The following is a 17,845-nucleotide window of genomic DNA, read 5'->3' on the forward strand; positions in this document are numbered from 1 at the left end:
TTAAATCTTAAAGAAGAATGCTAGCTTACAGCTAAATTAAGACTTAATAAAAACAGAACTAGCTAAAATGGGTGTCCAGTTCAGGTACTTGAGGGCTACTAACCTGCATAGAAGAGAAATCACAGAGAAACCTCTAAAACCTGCAGGAGAGGGGCCCTCGAGGACCAGGTCTGGACACCTCTGGACTAAAAGAGAACACTAGCAAAAAGCTAGAAGAAAAGCACCAGCTAAAACAACAAAAATAGCTAAAAACTAGAGCATTAGAAGTTTACAAAGGCCTTTTAAAACCTAAAATAAGCAGAACAGTAACTACAAAAAAAATAGCTAAATGATAGCTACTTTTTGCTGCTACTTTTAGCTTGTTAATGATAACTAAAAGTAGCAAAAGGCTAGCTAAAATTTTAAAGTAGCATCCCAAGACAGAAATATATCAGAAGCAGATTTCAAAGAGATAATGTTTTTGAAGGAATTGAAATCTTTAAGTCTGAAAGTTTGAAAATTGTTATAGTACCTACAAAAAATCAGCTGAATCAGCTTTCACAATAATAATATAACCATAATAAATTAAAAAAGAAACAAACAAAGAAAAAAAATACTAATTCTTGCTTTAGTTGATGCTTAAAATAAACTTTTGATCTGTTTCAATTGTTTTTCTCTAAAGTGTGGGCATGAACAGATCCAGGTCCAGCGGGGATAAGAAAGTTGCCCAGCCTCCAGTCAGCAGGATAACTCGCAGCTCCGGCTCCCAGGACCGGCACCCGGACCCCGCAGAGTCTCAGGACCCGGGACAGAGCCTGTATGGGAAACAACGGAGGAGGAATACGGACTCTGCTCTGGCCCAAGACCTCGGCCCAATCAGTGTGAACGTGGAGAACATCTTACCAACAAGGTAAAGGCTTCTCTTGAAGCCCAAAAATTAAAAATAACACATTTCACTGGAAAATATCTGTATCTGTATATTACATGCTCTGATCCCCCATTTAATTGTTTTACTTAAAGTAAATTTTTCTTTTTTTTTTTTCATTTAGCCTTTATTTATCCAGGTTAGTCTCATTGAGCCACGATGCTTCTATAAATGTTATCAGTTTAGTGAGCTACAAAAACAAAATAAAATGATGATGTAATGTCGGCGTTGGTCTTTAACACTGCTACCATCTTCAGTGAAGTTTTTTAGGTATTCCAGGTTTTAGTAGACCCACTCAGGGTCTCTGTTAGTTCTTAAAAGCTCAGTGTTTCATAAAAATATAAACGAATTGAAGAGTTTGAAAGCAGATAAAACGTGCACACCTTACAGGATGATAAAGCAGTAACGAGTGATGTATACTTTTATTCTTCAGTAAAGAAAAGAAGTCCAGAACCAGCAGTGATCCTGTCCCTGCTGGCCAGTCCTCTGGGTCTGTGTCTGATCTAAGCTCTCGGTCTTCAAGCGGCACCAAGTCGAGCTCTCGGAGCGGCCTCTCCTCTGTGGCTCGGCTCGTGAAGCTCGGCCGCTGTAAGAACGTGGTGGTGGTGGCTGGAGCGGGGATCAGCACGTCCAGCGGCATCCCCGACTTCAGGTCGGTGCTTTGGCTCTTTTGACCCAAAGAGCTGCTGTTTGAACAAAACCTCACTCTGAGCTCATTAAAGAGTTGCTGTTTTTCACCTAACCGAACATGTGAAACCCTTCAGGACTCCAGGAACGGGTCTCTATGCCAACTTGGAGAAGTTCAACGTCCCTTACCCAGAAGCCATTTTCAACATCGACTACTTCTCCAACGACCCGCAGCCTTTCTTCTCGTTGGCCAAGGCTCTGTACCCCGGCGGTCACCGGCCCAACTACGTACACTACTTCATCCGTATGCTCCATCACAAGGGCCTGCTGCGTCGAGTGTACACGCAGAACATCGACGGGCTGGAGAAACGTGAGTGAATCAACATCCAAACTCAAACTACTGCAAATACATCTGGAAAAATGCTTCCTGATCTCTGAATTTGTACATTTCATCAGGAAATTAGTCTAAAGTCAATGAAAAAAATATAATCTAATTCTGATTTTGATCCGACTTGGGGTAAGCAGCACAGCTCCTGAATGCAACATGTTTTTCTAAAACATCTTCAACACTGCTTTATTGATGGGGCTATTTATTAAAATATGTTTTTTAAATTTCAATTTAAGTTAATCTTTTACTCAAAAAGCTAAATGTATATTTTTAAAAAGTTATTTTAGGGTTTTCAAAAGTAAAGCAGCAATGTTTTTTCAAACATGAAATTAGTTAATGATTAAACGATGATCAACTAATCAGGATGGCTTCTGAAATTTAAAGATTTATTAGGTGTTATTTCATCTTTTGGTTAAGAGCTGATAGAGGATTATGATGTCAGGTAGAATATCTTCAAATTAAACTGAGTTTTTCTTAAACTTTTCACATTTTTAGGGTTTCTACAGTCTTGAAAAGTATGAAACTTGGTTTTGGTATTTTCCAGGTCTGGGTAAGAGTGTGTGTGTGGGAAATGGTATGTTTCCAGCTGCATTTCCTAAAAACAAAAATATTAAAATCTAAACATTCCTCCATCTTAAAGGGATTTTTTTCCACATTGACTGCCATGATTTTCTTCTTTTACCATGAGTTTTCCAACTTCCAGAAAATAAAGTAAGGTGTAAATTTCATTTTCTTGTTGTGCGACACTCCATCTATTATCATTTTAATATCGTTAAAGAAAACGCAGTAACTTTACTAATTTAGCTGACAAGCTTGTACGAGTTCAGGTTTGTAGACTTAAATAAAATTTTTAAACACTTCAGTCAAATTTACATGAAGTAATGTTTGGAAAAAGGTTTAATTAATTTTTTTCTTATCTAACTAAACAGCAGTATTTAAGGAACAAGTACATCCTTTGGTAGGTTTCTCTCACGATGCAATGTAAAGTCAATGAAAAAACTGTTTTTTAGGGAGTAAAACGTTCCCAAACCCAGTAATTTTACACACAGGTAAAATAATATCTGTACAAACAGTAAATTACAGTAAATTTACAAACATTTTAATCAACTATGCTTTTTTTGGCTTTAAGTCAAATGCAATTCAAAATGTTTTACAGGAAAAAAAATAGAATTAAAATAAAAAACATCTTCTAGAATAAAGCCATCTTATGTACAAGCCAGACTGACCAGATGGGTCTTAAGTCTACGTTTAAAAGCATCCAGGTTTTGGACTCCCCTCAGGTCCCCCAGCCGAGCACAGTCTCTGTGTGTGTGGCTGCTGAAAGTAGAATCTCGAAAAGTTCTTGTTCTGCTCTGTGGAAAGGAATTAGAAGATCTCAGAGGTTGTCTTGGTTCATAAAACAAAATTATTTCTCTGATGTAGTCGAATCTTCCATGGAGGAAGCTGAGTCGGGGGACTTCAGGGTTGGTCCGTCCATAACCATGGTTGAAGTCACCGAGGTAGTTACAAAGCTCCGTGGCAGCAGGGCTCCGGGGGAAGATGAGTCACCCTGATTTCCTTACGGCTCTGGATGTTGTGGGCCTGTCTTGGTTGACATGCCTTTACATCGGGTGGACATTGGGGGCAGTGCCACTGGATCGGTAGACTGTGGTGGTGGTTGTAGCGTAATATTTTATACCAATCTTATGATGCAGGTTTTTCTGTTTAGACTTTTGTCTTATAATGGATGAACTTCTTTGGTTTTCCAATTAGGTGCTAATTAACGCGGTGGTAACGATAGAAATCTGTTAAAAGTTCTCCGTCTTTCTCCTTTCAGTTTGCGGTATCCCAGAGGACAAGCTGGTCGAGGCCCATGGGAGTTTCTCCACAGCTTCCTGTCACCTCTGCTACACTCCATATCCTGCTGAGGAGGCTAAAGTACGTCCCGCTCTGTTGTCCAGACAAACACGACTCACCGAGTCATCGGGTGTAATCCCTCTGTTCATCTTTCTGTTTCTCAGAGCGCTATAATGAACGACAACATCCCCAAGTGCTCATTCTGCACCGCCACTGTCAAACCAGATGTTGTGTTTTTCGGAGAGGACCTCCCTCAGAAGTATTTCCTCCACACTGAAGACTTCCCCAAAGCGGACCTGCTCATTGTTATGGGCACGTCTCTGCAGGTAGATGTTGGGAGCATGTTGTAAAAGCAGACCTTGGTGTCTGTGATGTCCTGAACAACTGTTTCGGGTTTTAGATCGAGCCGTTTGCCAGCCTGGTGAATACGGTGCGCTCCACGGTGCCACGCCTCCTCCTGAACCGGCACGCTGTGGGCCCCTTTGAGAGGGTCCCCCTGCGGAGAGGAGACCACATGGAACTGGGTGATCTGGCTGAAACCGTTCGAAGGTTTGCTGAACTTCTGGAATGGAACGATGAAATAGAAGAGCTAATGAAGAGGCAGGAAGTGATGGTGGGTTCTGCCTTCAGCCACTCAGACATTTAGAGTTAATCTGGAAAATGTTGTTTAGTCGCTCCAAATTATTTTATATTTATCGTCCACCACCGAAGCATTCACTGAACATCTACAGCTAACCAACTTTTACACAGAAAATGCTACAATTTAGCTGTGATTTTACAAATATTGAGCTAAAATTTGGTGTAGTAGCAGAAAGGTCATGTCCAACATGTGCTCCAGGCATTGATGCATCTTGTCGTACATAATTTACGTTTGACCAAAACGCCATTAAACTGAAAGGCAGCGAGCAACATCTGCATTCCTTCAAGGAACACAAGGTCATTAACGTGTTTTCTGTTGTACTAATTTCCTCTGCAGAGCATCCCTACACTGGTAACCAGCCCGTCGTCTCTGACATTTTGTCCGAACGCTGCAGCATCATCAGAACCTGAAACATCCAGGTCTGAACCGCAGGATCAGAGAGGAGCCGGCAGCGGTGGCGAGGATACAGACTCTGAGACGGACTGCAAAAGCTCCGCATCATCCAACGCAAGCAAATAACGCTGCACTTTTACTGTTTAATTCAGAGCATGAAGTGTTTGTTTATAAGTACTTAAAGGTTTTATCATGTTTCTAAAGCATAAGGAAGCCTCGATCCACAACCATGGTAACGGTTTCCCTTCGTTTTTATGAGGCCAATAATTTGTAGGAGTAGTGCACTGTATTCTAAGCAATATTTAATAAAGGTTGACTGCATTTCCTGTGTATTAAAGTTAAAGTACGAGTTCACTTTATTTAAACTTCAAGTGGAATCCTTTGTGAATAAAATATGTAGTGCTGCTTACAGTACGCAAAAAAAAACCCTCTTCTGCCAGATGCATGCTATTTGAACGTACCTCCAAAGTGTTTGTGGCAGGAACATGGAGAAGTTTATATTCAGATTATTTTACAAAACACACACACAACAATGGCAAGAAAAAGTGACAAATCTGAGTTTGACAAAGCGTTTGCTGAGTAACAGGAACCTTAAAGAACTGAACAGGTTGTAGTGTGAGAGCAGGAGGGATGAGATGGGGTGAGATGTGTGTTTTTGATTACTTTAAACCATTTTACTTCTGAATAAACTGGACATTAAGCAGACAACCTATAATATGACTGACAAAGAAAGTTTAAACAGATGCAAAGTACTAAAAAATAACTTAAGCCTTTGATGTTTTGACGTTTCATCGTCTAAAACTCACCACAGGAACATAAAGTGATCATCGGTCAGCCCTCAAGTCAAAGTTTCATCCACAACAAAAGACGCACTGAGCTGCCGTTTAGTTTCTTTTAAATTAATCCCAGTTCAGCCAGCAGGAGCACTTTCCTGCCTCTACCATCTTATATTTAAATTCGTATTGTTTATTTGTTTTGTGCACTCTTACAATACAAGGATAAACTTGCAAAAGGAATAAAATAAGCCAGCGTGAAGGAATGATTTATCAAACCTTGGCAACAGTGTTGGCAGTTTAAAAACTAAGAATCCAGCAAGATTTTTTTTCCCATTTTAGGACGCAAGTGATGTAGCAGTAACCATAAATACCTCCCACATGATGACCCCATCCCATCAGCCCACTCTTCAGTAAGAGCGCCTAGAAGTGTCTGAACACAAGGTCTGCCCAAAATGATTCAAAACAAGGCTAAGAAAGTAGAATTTGTATTCAGCCCTCCTTTACGCCATAAATTCACTTTAACTACACCAAAGCACGATGATAATCCTGCAAAGTGCAGCAAACACGCCCAGTGGTTACAGATTATTGTTTTTCAGCCTTTAACGTGCCAAACCATTTCCCAGCGGTTCGGTATCTTAAACTCATCTCAGTGATCTGGGCGACCCACTTCACTGTACAGCATTTGTACGACGTGTGTTTTTTATCTGTTGGTCACCTCCCGGGGAAACGTTTGAGTGCAACACGTCTTCAGTTTAGTTTGACTGTCTCGATGTAGGATCCGTCTGTGCCAGCTTTTGAGGATCCCCTAAAACGTCCGCCTCTCGACACAGATCTAGATGTGCCGAGAACTCTCCACCCACCTCCGGCGGACTCGAAAGTCTTAGAAAGGTGGTTTAGATGTGCAGTGCACTAGTCCGAGTCCGATTCTGAGTTTTCTTCAGGAGGATCACAGAGAGTTTCTTCAAGAGGAGCTAACGTCCCGTCCGGCCTGACGCCCATCGGTCGAATGACGTTCTGCCTGTGGAGACAGAAACACAAACCTCAGATCCTAAAACCCAAAACACCCGATGTGCTCGGATTTTCTAAACTAACAAAAGCTGCATCCTAAAAGACCTCCCAGATCAGGCCTGTGTATCTGACCAGTCCTAATAAGGGGTTTCACTTGTATACCATTTGTTCTTTATTCATACACACCTCAAGGACCCTCATACTACCCCCCCACCCACCCTTTCATACACAATCAGTCCTGTCTGACCATCCTCCCTCCCTCTGCTTTGCTGTGGCAGTTTAATTACAGGATCAGTACTCACCCTAATCTCCTCAAAGCCAACACTGCCTCCCCTATCCTAATCCAATTATACCTGCCCTGTGTCACCGCTGCCTCCGACACCATTTATCTGAGAAATAACCAAAGATTTAAAAAAAAAAAAAAAAAAGTGGAACGATTTAAAATAATTTGACAAATATACAAATGGTTAAGTGATTGTGAAAATAAAATTGATTAGGGGGAAAGCTACGTTAAATTGTGGAAAAGAAGTTGGAGGTCATAAAACTTGCATGACAAATAATTTAGCGTTAGTCAAAAATGTCTCTTCTGCCTCCCTTAGGAGTGACAGAGGTCTAAGGGTTCGGCAGGTGCTCGTGTTAATTAGACGGGTTCTGTATTGAGGAGAGCAGATTCTTTCAGGGCGTCGAGCCATCTCCTTAGCACCTGTACTGATGGAAACACCTCTCCACCGCCACCGTGTCTTTACTAAGGAAGAGAAGAAAGCAGAAGCCTGGGAGAGGAATCTTCTTATTCGGGCCACACGTGTCTCATTAAAGCTCAACGCCCTCTGGGCCCAACAATAACAAGGTCTGCCTTCTTATGTCTGCACGTTTATTCAGCCGTGTCTCTTCCTCTTCATCCGAGTTCCAGACAAATTGGTTTGTCTGGTCGTGCCTCTGTCTCAGTCCACTTCTCGTCTGACCTCTGATTGGCTCTTCAAGTACAAGAGGAATAAAGTCAGGACGCGTGGTATTAAAAACCTGAATGAGGCGCATAAAGGAACCTGAGCCGACGAGTTGAGCGTGCTCGCCAATTAGGTGCTAATTAACGTGGAGGTGGTAATGATGCTGCGGCGGCACGCCGGCGAGCTCCCATTTACCCCGGCTGAATGCAGCAGGCCTAATTGAAGCTATGTCTACCAGCAGGAGATTCTTGTGAGGGTGAACCAGTTGGCAGGGAGGAAGCTCAGAGTCACCTTTGTGCAGGTAGCATTAGGCTGCTGCACACAAAGGAGAAGGTCAACACAAACACAGCAGGACCTTCTGCTGAGGAAACACTGAACTCGAGTAATGAGAGCAGCAGTTACCAAAATAAAAAGACCGTCTGAGGAGTCTTTGCAGAAGAATTACTCTTCATATAGTAGTTAATGTTTAAAACATTTTTTAAGGACATAAGTTTAATCTCTTCAATCTACAGGTGATAAAAACCTCAAAACCTTTGAACCTCTGGCTAAAATGCTCTTTATAAGGATGTTTCCTTTGTTGTTCAGCTACAAGCAGGTGACGTCTGACACGGGCCCTTATTTTCACTGTCCCCCACACTGGCTGCCAATCAAGACTCTGCCGCTGCATCTAGCCACATTTCTCATCACCGTTTTAATTTTCAGAGTTGCCTCTCCTGAAAAAAATAATTTATTTGTGAACTCGCACCCTGCTTCGACATGCGGGTTCCTACAGCACAAACAGTTCCTCTTCTCTTTTGGCTGTTTCATATCAAAAATATAAAAATGGATGAGGTTGAGAAATATCTGGAGATATATTTATTTATTAACCTTTATTTAACTAGGTCAAATCCCACTGAGGTCACAGATCTCTTTTGCAAGGGAGGTCTGGGCCTGAAGCAGCCGAACATGCATGTTTTTGGTCTGTGGGAAAAGACCCCAGGTCCAACTGGGGATTGAACCCAGGACATTCTTGCTGTGAGGCAACAGTGCTAACCACTGAGCCATCGTGCTGCCACTATGTCCCAAAATATTGTCTTTATAAATACAACAGCAAAATTAAATAGACTGGTGATTGATTTATTGATTGTCTAAGAGATTGGCTATTCTGTTGACCCATAAAAATAAACATTAGGTTAATATGATTTGTGCACTTCAGCGTGATGCGCACCGTTGTGCTTCTAATGATGCATCTCACTGCAGTGTTCATGAAGTGTTTTTGGTTTAACTTTATTGTCTCTTACACAACTGAATGAACTATCTAACTTTAAACCATAGGAAAAAAATAAAAGTCGTTAAATGAAGTCTTACTGAGGAAGTTATTTCTCAGTCATTTAAAATTGACAGCATTGAAATTCATAGTTAATTAAATAAAATGTTGGGGTGTCGTTATTGATGAGAAGCCGATATGGAAATCTCATCTAAATTACTTAAGAATAAAAATAGCAAAATCAATTGCATTACTGTATAAAGTAAAAGAGTTTTTGAATGACGAAGCTTTGTATATATTGTATAATGTAATGATTGTTCCATATTTAATATAATGCAATGATTGTTCCATATTTAATTTACTGTATTGAAGTTTGGGGGAAATCATGCAAAACAATTACAAACCCTATTTTTATTTTACAAAAAAGATCTATAAGAATTATTAGTAGGAAGTGCTATGGTCACCCAACAAATATTTCATCAGTTGAAATTATTAAAATTTTTTGATTTGATTGAATATAGTATTTTGCAAGTCATTTATAAAGCTCATAAAAAAATTACCTCAAATATTCAATTAAAATTGGTTAAAAAAAGAGAGTCATTATAATCTTAAGGGAATGGAAATGTTTGTAAAACCTCCATTTAGAACTAGTCTGAAGGAGCTGCGTTGTAATTCAGGGACTACAATTATGGAACTGCTTTGATATTATAAAAATTTATAAAACAATTCATATGTTTAAAAAGACAATTAAGTTAAAACTGTTGGGAATGTATGGTGCCAAGTGAAGGATGACTGATGTTTTTTTGTTTTCACTTTAGAGATTGTTCAATCCTAAATTGTTGTTTGTAGTTTTTTTTTTTCAAATAAGAGGCAGATATAAGATTTTCATCTTTTTTCTGCACCCTTTTCATTCAATGTTTTTTCCTTGAATTTGTTTTGTTTCTTTTAAATGAATGAATAAATAAACTATAAAACAGTCTATTCTGATCAGAGCTAAAGAATACATCTTAAATACTTAAACTGAACTGGTTACCACGTTCCTAATTCACAGCCCATCTTATAACAAGAAGTGGGCTGTTGGAGTCATTATTATCAGTTCCTTGTCAACAACAAATCTGATTCAAAGGTGAGTCGAGGTGATTTTTACAGCTGCTTTAGTGATTACTGAAGTGAGTTGATTTCATCTCTATCTGGAGTTTTAAGTGCAGTTTAAAAACCTCACCCAGAACATTATTCAAAGCCATGTATAATTTATAACTAATGAGGGCTTTCGTCTGATGTTACGTGTTTTTTAGACCGTTGGTAAGTTTTTCTGATGCTAAAACTAAACGAGCCATCGACTCTTTTCCACTTTAGTGCAGCACCTTGATAACTTGTCAAACATCTTGGCCAGATTCTCAGCCTCGTACTCCTTCTGCTCCTCGGTCATTTCCTCGATCGGATTCGGCATCGGCTCCTCCACGTGACCGGTGATGGGGTTGATGCTGGAAAAAGGGAACCAAAGAACACGATGTACCTCTGCAAACAGACTCACGCTCTCTCCATTTAACAATGTGTTAAACAAGCTGACTTGGTTGTCACTCACAAAGGTTTGGCAGATTTGTATTCTTCGGTGTCCGAGTTTTCGTCTTCGGAGTATTGAGTCTCTCCTCTTCCTCCTGCGAGAAGACCTCGAGCCACAAGGAGTCCCGCTGCGTTTCCATATCCAGTGTACTTCAACAGATTGTCCACTAAAAGGTGCAAAAAGAAGTAATGTTTTATAAACAGCCAGCCACAGTCTGAGGGCCTCCATTCTAACTCACCGCTCTCTTTGCAAAGGACAAAGAGAAACTCTGCAGCCGTTTGCTTCACGCCCATGTCGACGTGTGTCATGAGGCGAACCAGCTTGTTCCTGATGGTGCTGCCGACCTCTGGCCTGTTCTTCACATCCTTCAATGGAGGAAGGACCTGAAACAATGCAGGAACGTTCATTTCTCACAGTTTACAAAATTCCAAAAGGCCTCACGCTTCACTAAAAAATGTTTTATTCATTACTGTCCTTTGTTCGTTACCTGAGCTTTGAGGTATCTGCGGATCTCCCTGTGACATCTGGATCCTTCAGTTAAAAGGCTGAGCACCGGTGTCAAACCCTCTTTGTAGTTGGAGCCCTGCTCAGAGACAAACAGACCACTTCAGAGTCTTCATGAGCTGGACCTCTGGATGCCAGTACATGATGTTGTAAAATAATAATACGCTGTAAACATTACAGGCGACTTCTGCACCAAAGATAAGTTTCAACAATGCAGCCAAACTAAAAAACATATAGAGATGTACAAGCTGTTCATGGTCCGTTAAACAACGCGTTAGTGAAATTGGATGTTTCATAATGAAAATCTACAGTGAATTGATTCATTAGATCTTCTAATACTGTAAAATAATTGTGGGTCTGACTCGCAATTCACCCAGTCCTGAAACTAAGAGCATCTTAAGATGAGGAAGCTACAACCACACCAAACTTTAGCTCGATATCTGTAAACTTGACAGAGACAGAGTTAGAGACTATTTGGTGTTTTCTAATGACAGTCAGCGGTCCATCTTGAACTAGATTGACTCCAAAAGTTAATGAGTTGTAGATGTTCATGTACAGTAGTCCCTCGTATATGTGTATACTAAATGTTTTTAAACTCTATCTGGAATCGATGCTCACATAGCGATCGGTATATTAACACAAAAAGCTTATATTTCAATTTAGCCTTTTTTTTCTTCCTCTCTCGAATACCTTGTTTCGACTGAAAATCTAGTTTAGAAAAATCCTGTAGTTTTGAGATATGATCTTTCATTTTTGTCTGAACAAATTTAAACGTGTATCAATTTGCTACCCTCCCTCGCCCCTCTGCGTAACAACGCACAACGACTGCGCCTGCTTCTTTGTCCCTATGGGGCAGCACTGCCCCCTATCTGTGCAGCAAGGTATATTCTGCTTCACCTCTGTGTATTTTCAGCGTGCATTATGACCGATTAGAAAGTAGAAATATGTCTCGCACATTCATTCAATATAGTAGACTGTTGAACATTAGCATGTGCAGCACATGTGTAATCAAACATGTATTGGCGATATAAAGAGAGACAGCAATGGGCATGCACCAACCACCTACTTCATATATTGCATATAACACAGCGCCCCCAGAGGTGAAGCAGAGCACTACAATGCCTCACCCCGCATTGTTTGAACATGCAATGTGTAAATTCTGCGATTTTGACCACATAAATAATTCAGAAAAGTTTTATAAAACACTTTTATAGAACAGTCAAGAGCTCAAATGTATTTTCTTTTATCATTGTCAGTATTTTACTTGTCATGATCTCAGGTGAGGAACTACCTCACCTGCCTCCCCTGACTGCAGATCACTGTTAAACGCTCTAAAAGAGCACAGAACGTCATGATTGCAGCTCTCTGCCTCCTTTCCCCCAAGGCTGCACTTTGTGCTCTTGGCCATGCCCACTTCTCCGCAACTGAACGGAGATCACAGAGGAGAAAGGAGGAGAAGCTGCAGGATGATGTTTCTCCTGCAGTGTGGGCCGCACACAGGTGCAGCAGGTGCTAAATAATTTTAAATACTTCATTTTAAATAAAAATTCCATGCAGATCGTGCAGCTCGTCCATCCATCAACCAATTGTGTGTCATGTCCGATCTTATTTTGAAAAAGCGTGATAGAGCGAGTCCGCGAAAAACGAATCACAAAGTAGTGAGGGACTACTGTATTGATCACTTTCTGAAGTTTCATTAAAGTCCATCTCAGTGGTTCATGAGACAGTCTCATAATTTTCCATAGACTTCTCTAATAAACCTAAATATATTACCCAACATGACACATGTTCTGTACCATTTCTTTAGAATAAGAAGTTGTAAATTAAGCTCAAATAAACCCATAAATTCCCCATATATTTGCCACGGAGCATGACCTTCACCTTGTCGATTCTCTTCTCCATGAAGTCTAATAACACCTGCACCACATCCACATTTTTCCCGCCATATTTCTCCTGCCCCCCCTGAACGGGCACGTCTATCAGCACGTCCAGGCAGGACATGGGCAGGTTGTTCAGCAGGTTCACAGCATGGCTGCAAACACAACAACACATTTATGTAAGTGTAAACCCTTGAAGACACATCATAAAAACAAAACATCAGCCGTCATAAATCAGTAACGGATAAATGTTTGAGACAAACGGGAATTTATATGATCTTAGCTTCGTAAAAGTTTGTCCAACATGGCGTCCCCTTTTGAAACTCCTCTCCTATTCAGTCACATTTTGTCTCATGCTCTCATTCAGGCCAACTACAAAAAGATGCCGGTCAACGGGTCAAATCCCATGACCGCCGCAGCCTCAGCAGGAGGACTGTCGCTCACTTTTCCACAACGCTGTTTAAATTTCAGGCTGCAGCTACAAATTCCTGACATTCCAGCGTTAACCTTCCACCAAAGGAAGACGCTGCCGCCGGATTTTTGACAGCTCTTATAAAACGGCTAAGATTTACATCATAATTGAAAGCAGTTAGTTTGTGAGTCGTTGATGCACTTTGTCAGTCTGTGCATTTCAGGGTCAAACTGTCAGAGTAAAGATGCAGACGTTCTGCTTTCCATAGGTCGCAACGTGCAGATCGTCTTCAGCCGCGAGGAGCAGCGGGGAACAGACTCTGACCTGTGAGCTTCCTCCGTTTTCTCCTCCGTCTCAGTTTTCAGCATCAACAGGTGACGTAGGATAGCAGCTATGAGTCGAAACTGGTGGTCGTCCTCCTGTCGAACCAAGAAAATACAGAGTCAGAAAAATAACTTTTAAGACCAGGGTAATGAAAAATAAGGACATAAAGGTTTGAGATAAAACCCCTAAAAGCACAAAACAGCAACACTGAATTTGAAGAATCTATGAAAGCCACAGCAGCAGAGAAAACTGAGTAAAGTGTCTGGATATCTAGTAGGAGAGCAGAATCCTAAAACAACTGATGCTGTTTGGACTTACACTGTTAGAAGCTGCACCTGCAGTTCAAGATTTCCAGAGCTCAAATGCATAAAAAAATATTTAAAAAAATAAAATCACAAAAAATGTAAACCATATTCACGGACAACTTCAGCTATAAAGCAAAAAATAAAATCTGAGCAAGCTCTATTTAATACAATTAAATGCTAAACACTTGGTGATATCTCGAAACATGCACATTAATCTTAAGTGTTTTTAGTGTTAATTATGTCTGATATAAAACAAAGATCTAAATAACGTTCGAGATTTTGTTAGGTTGGTTCGTTTTCCAGACCTTGACGTTGTTTTGTGCAATTTAAAGTAGCACTAAATATTGACAGGGATCTTAATTATCCTAATTAGCTTGTTCTGGTGAGAACATGGTAGAAAGTCTGGGTTATACAAATTACAATGCTTGAAAACAAATCCACGAAACTGGGTTCAAAGATCAGAAGTCTTTACCTTTCTCAATACACTTAAAGTTTTCTAAATAAACAGGTGAATAAATAAACTATTACTGACAACACAGAAGAACACTCCATGAGCTTTAATTTGTTTAGTTAAATTATTATTACCAGAGAATGGGGTTACTCTAAGGTTTAGAAGAACAAAATATATATATATATATATTATTTTAAATCACTCATTGGATTAATAAAACGCACTAAAACCACAATATTTCTGCTGAAGACCATTCAGCAAACTTTATGGTCAGATCAGCAAAAATCAGAGTTAGTTCAGTGGACTGATGTAGTAAAAATACCCTTTTGGCTGCAAAGAGAAAGTAAAAGAAAAAGAGTATAAAAAGAACAACTTTCCAACAGCTTATGTTACAACCATTGACACATGTTGATTAGCTGGATGAAGAACCAGTTCAATTAGGCCCCAAAGCAAATCTTGTAGAGCAGCTGAAGATGAAAACATAACTTCATGTTGAACTGGGAAATTATACTACAGGAACAAAAGTTAACAGAAAAGCTCAAAGCTGAAACGGTTTTGTTGTGGCCTTTACAACACACAACATCCAGGCAACACCTAAAAACAAAATAAAAACACAAGCTTTCAACAGGAGGAATAAAACAGACTTAACTGGCAACATAAAGTGAGGAAATACACATTGGCTAAAAGGGCTGTTACTGAGGACGCTAAATTTTCTGTCAGGCTCTTTTCATTTACAAATAATTGCAATTAAAAGAAGAAAAAAAAAAAGAGATCATGATTTTAATGCTAAAAATGTCTCATCTTGATCTTTATGTCCACAGGAAATCACTTCCTGTTTAATGCATTAAGATATTCCGAGACGTGATTGTAATGAACAGGACAAATCCAACACGCTCACCTCATTCCGAGCTTCAGAGAGCGTGAGGTTAAACAGGGCTTTGAGAGCTTCCATCGCTCGCTCGTTGTTCTCCTTGGGCAGAGGCAGAGCCTGTGGATCTGGACAGGCGGCTTCGTAGGTACTGACCCAGCGCACATCCAGGGTATGCTCCAGCACCTCCGTCAGCAGCCTCACAGCGTGACAATCTTTCCGCAGAGCTGCTCTCACGTCAGGGCGGAGGGCAGACAGCAGGAAGAGGAGGCGCAGTATGAACAGGCCCACCTCGTGCTGCCAGGAGCTGTAGGAGTGCAGGCTGGCACACAGGCCACGAGCCAGCTGTATGTCCACACAGACCTGCTGAGCTGCTGCACTGTTGTACACCACGTTACAGAGGCACTTTAAGGCCTCCACCACCACCCTCTGCTCCTCCTCTGACAGCGAGGAGCCCCGCTGGTTGTTATCGACCTCCTCCTGTCCGGTCCCCAGTCCTGCCATCCTGCTCAGGACCAGCATCCCCTCCCTGGTGGCCACGGGTGCCAGGACATGCTTATCTCTGGACAGGATGCGGAGCGTTTCCAGACATTCCTTCTGACAGCTGGGCTGTACTGGTTTCCTGAAGACCACCAGTACACTCTGACACAGTTTCTGAACAGAGACAAAGTGGAAAAAGAGATTAATGTAATTAAAAAAACCACATCAGGCATCACTCCATCACCTGATTTCAAGATGTAGCAGGCTTACACTGCGCAGGGCTTCTTCTTTTGGGTCAAACTTAAAGGTCTGAAAGTTCTGAAACAGAAAAAGCTCATTAGGAGACACTAATTTAAAAATATATTTCCATAAATACAAACGCAAACCTTTTCTAAGAAACATAAAGTTGTTCAGCATACAAACAGGCAGGGTTAGCCATGTTGGCTCTATGGACGAATAATTGCATTCCGCATTAATTTAATCACATAATTAGCGACTAAAACTATAAAAGACATCTGACAGCTCCCGAAGCCCAAGCTGTCCGGTTCTGATGTTTAGATCACTCGATGCTAGCTCCCCTGGCTAAATAACGACTAGCGTTAGCATCCTCCCGTTTGTTTGTTTTTAATTGAACGAAACATGAAAAAGGAGACTTTACCTCTTGATTGAATCGGTGCAAAAGCTCCTCCGTGTCCCCTTCGTTTGCAGTTTCAAGCTGCGAGAGGATGTGGTTCAGATCCATGGTGTGAACCCGTGGACAACACGGCTAGCTGCTTTAGTTTGCACCTTCCGGGTGTTAGCTTAGCTTCGCTTAGCAGGCTAAGCTACAGGAGTGAAGCTGCTGTCAGACAGGGAGACTCCCTGACCGAGAAGGGGTTCTCTGCAGACCAAAAGTGGGCGTTTCTGGCGAATAGGCGTTTATGGGCGGCGAACACTGATTGGCTAAGAGTATTTAATAGGCGTTTATGGACGGCGAACACTGATTGGCTAACAGTATTTAATAGGCGTTTATGGACGGCGAACACTGATTGGCTAACAGTATTTAATAGGCGTTTATGGGCGGCGAACACTGATTGGCTATGGGTAACCCTCAAAGTCATGAGGATTATTGATGAGGTAACGTTTCTTTGCGATGTTTGACAAAGAAATATGATTTATTGTACTTATAAAGCATGCTATGTTTTCACTTATGCATATTATTGAAGTGCGTTTATTGTAGGTCACGATAGTTTCGACCGTTCTCTCGTTGTTGTTGTGCTTTAGAAGTTTAGCTCATGTGAAAACATGGTGGTGTTTTAGCTCGACAATAAACAACTGTGTCATCAGCATAGAAATGTATGGATGCATCAGGGATGCTCTGACCTACATTACCTATGCAGATTGTAAAGAGGGTGCGTCCTAAGACTGAGCCTTGTCGTACACCATTGTTGACTGTTAAATAACTGGAGGAAGTATCATTATATTGAACACATTGCCTCCGGTCTGAGAGATAGTTAGAGAACCAACCAATGGTGTGTTCTGAGAAACCGATTTCTGAGAGCTTATGACACAAGATGTTATGATCCACGGTGTCAAAAGCTTTAGACAGGTCTAAGAAAAGTGCAGCACAATAATCCTTCGCATCCAGTGCTTCAACAACGTCATTAAGAACCTTCAGTGAAGCAGTGGTTGTGCTGTGTTGTTTCCTGAAACCAGATTGATGGAGAGGTAAGATGTTTAATGAGTCCATGATGTCACACTCGAGTATCTGTTGTGAATGACTCAGCTACTACCACACCAAATGTTAGCTCACTATCTGTAAAACTGACTGAGCTGCATGTTTGTGTCGGCTGATGTTGATTTATTGATTTGGATTGACTTAACAAGCTCTATAGCTAAAAGAAAGGATTACTTCTTGAAAGTGTAATTAAAATCCATCCAGTGGTTTGTGAGATATTTTGCTAACAGACAAGAATGGTTGACTCGGACTCCAACAGCTAATGCCAAAGTTTAGGCAAAGACATTACACAGGGAGTAGCACTCAAGAGTTAGTACCAGCTACTACCACACTAATTTGAAGCTCGATATCTGCAAAACTGCCTGAATTATAGCCTTTTTGTTGTTGTTTGTTTAATAAGTCAATTACCAGATGTTGTGACATCCACATTGAACTGGCTTGGATCCAACTGTAGATGTACATCCAATGATTATTTCCTGAAAGTTTCATTAAAATCTGTTGAGTGGTTCATGAGATATTTTGCCAACACCCACAAACATGAGCAATCCACCTTTGCCTTTTCAATAATTCATAACGTATTA

At 40.8% G+C, this 17,845-nt stretch overlaps 2 protein-coding genes across 2 annotated transcripts; one reads left to right on the top strand and one right to left on the bottom strand.

Annotated features, from left to right (window-relative positions):
* Nucleotides 1–668: 668 nt before the first annotated feature.
* On the top strand, nucleotides 669–4,914 carry si:dkey-103i16.6 (uncharacterized protein LOC557125 homolog). Its single transcript, XM_037682811.1, has 8 exons — nucleotides 669–889; nucleotides 1,338–1,400; nucleotides 1,443–1,556; nucleotides 1,669–1,901; nucleotides 3,736–3,836; nucleotides 3,920–4,081; nucleotides 4,156–4,368; nucleotides 4,732–4,914. The coding sequence occupies exons 1-8, from the start codon at nucleotides 669–671 to the stop codon at nucleotides 4,912–4,914; spliced, it is 1,290 nt and encodes a 429-aa protein (XP_037538739.1).
* A 783-nt stretch (nucleotides 4,915–5,697) lies between these two features.
* On the bottom strand, nucleotides 5,698–16,414 carry ric8b (RIC8 guanine nucleotide exchange factor B). The gene is made up of 10 exons (XM_037682813.1): nucleotides 16,206–16,414; nucleotides 15,818–15,865; nucleotides 15,098–15,721; nucleotides 13,444–13,538; nucleotides 12,712–12,862; nucleotides 10,814–10,909; nucleotides 10,565–10,709; nucleotides 10,348–10,492; nucleotides 10,127–10,246; nucleotides 5,698–6,582 (listed from the first exon to the last, which is right to left on the bottom strand). Exons 1-10 carry the CDS (start codon nucleotides 16,287–16,289, stop codon nucleotides 6,474–6,476), a joined length of 1,617 nt encoding a protein of 538 aa, XP_037538741.1. The 5' UTR covers nucleotides 16,290–16,414; the 3' UTR covers nucleotides 5,698–6,473.
* Nucleotides 16,415–17,845: the final 1,431 nt, after the last annotated feature.

Source organism: Nematolebias whitei, chromosome 10 (genome assembly GCF_014905685.2).
Source record: "Nematolebias whitei isolate Nwh7 chromosome 10, NemWhi1, whole genome shotgun sequence".
NCBI lineage: Eukaryota > Metazoa > Chordata > Actinopteri > Cyprinodontiformes > Rivulidae > Nematolebias > Nematolebias whitei.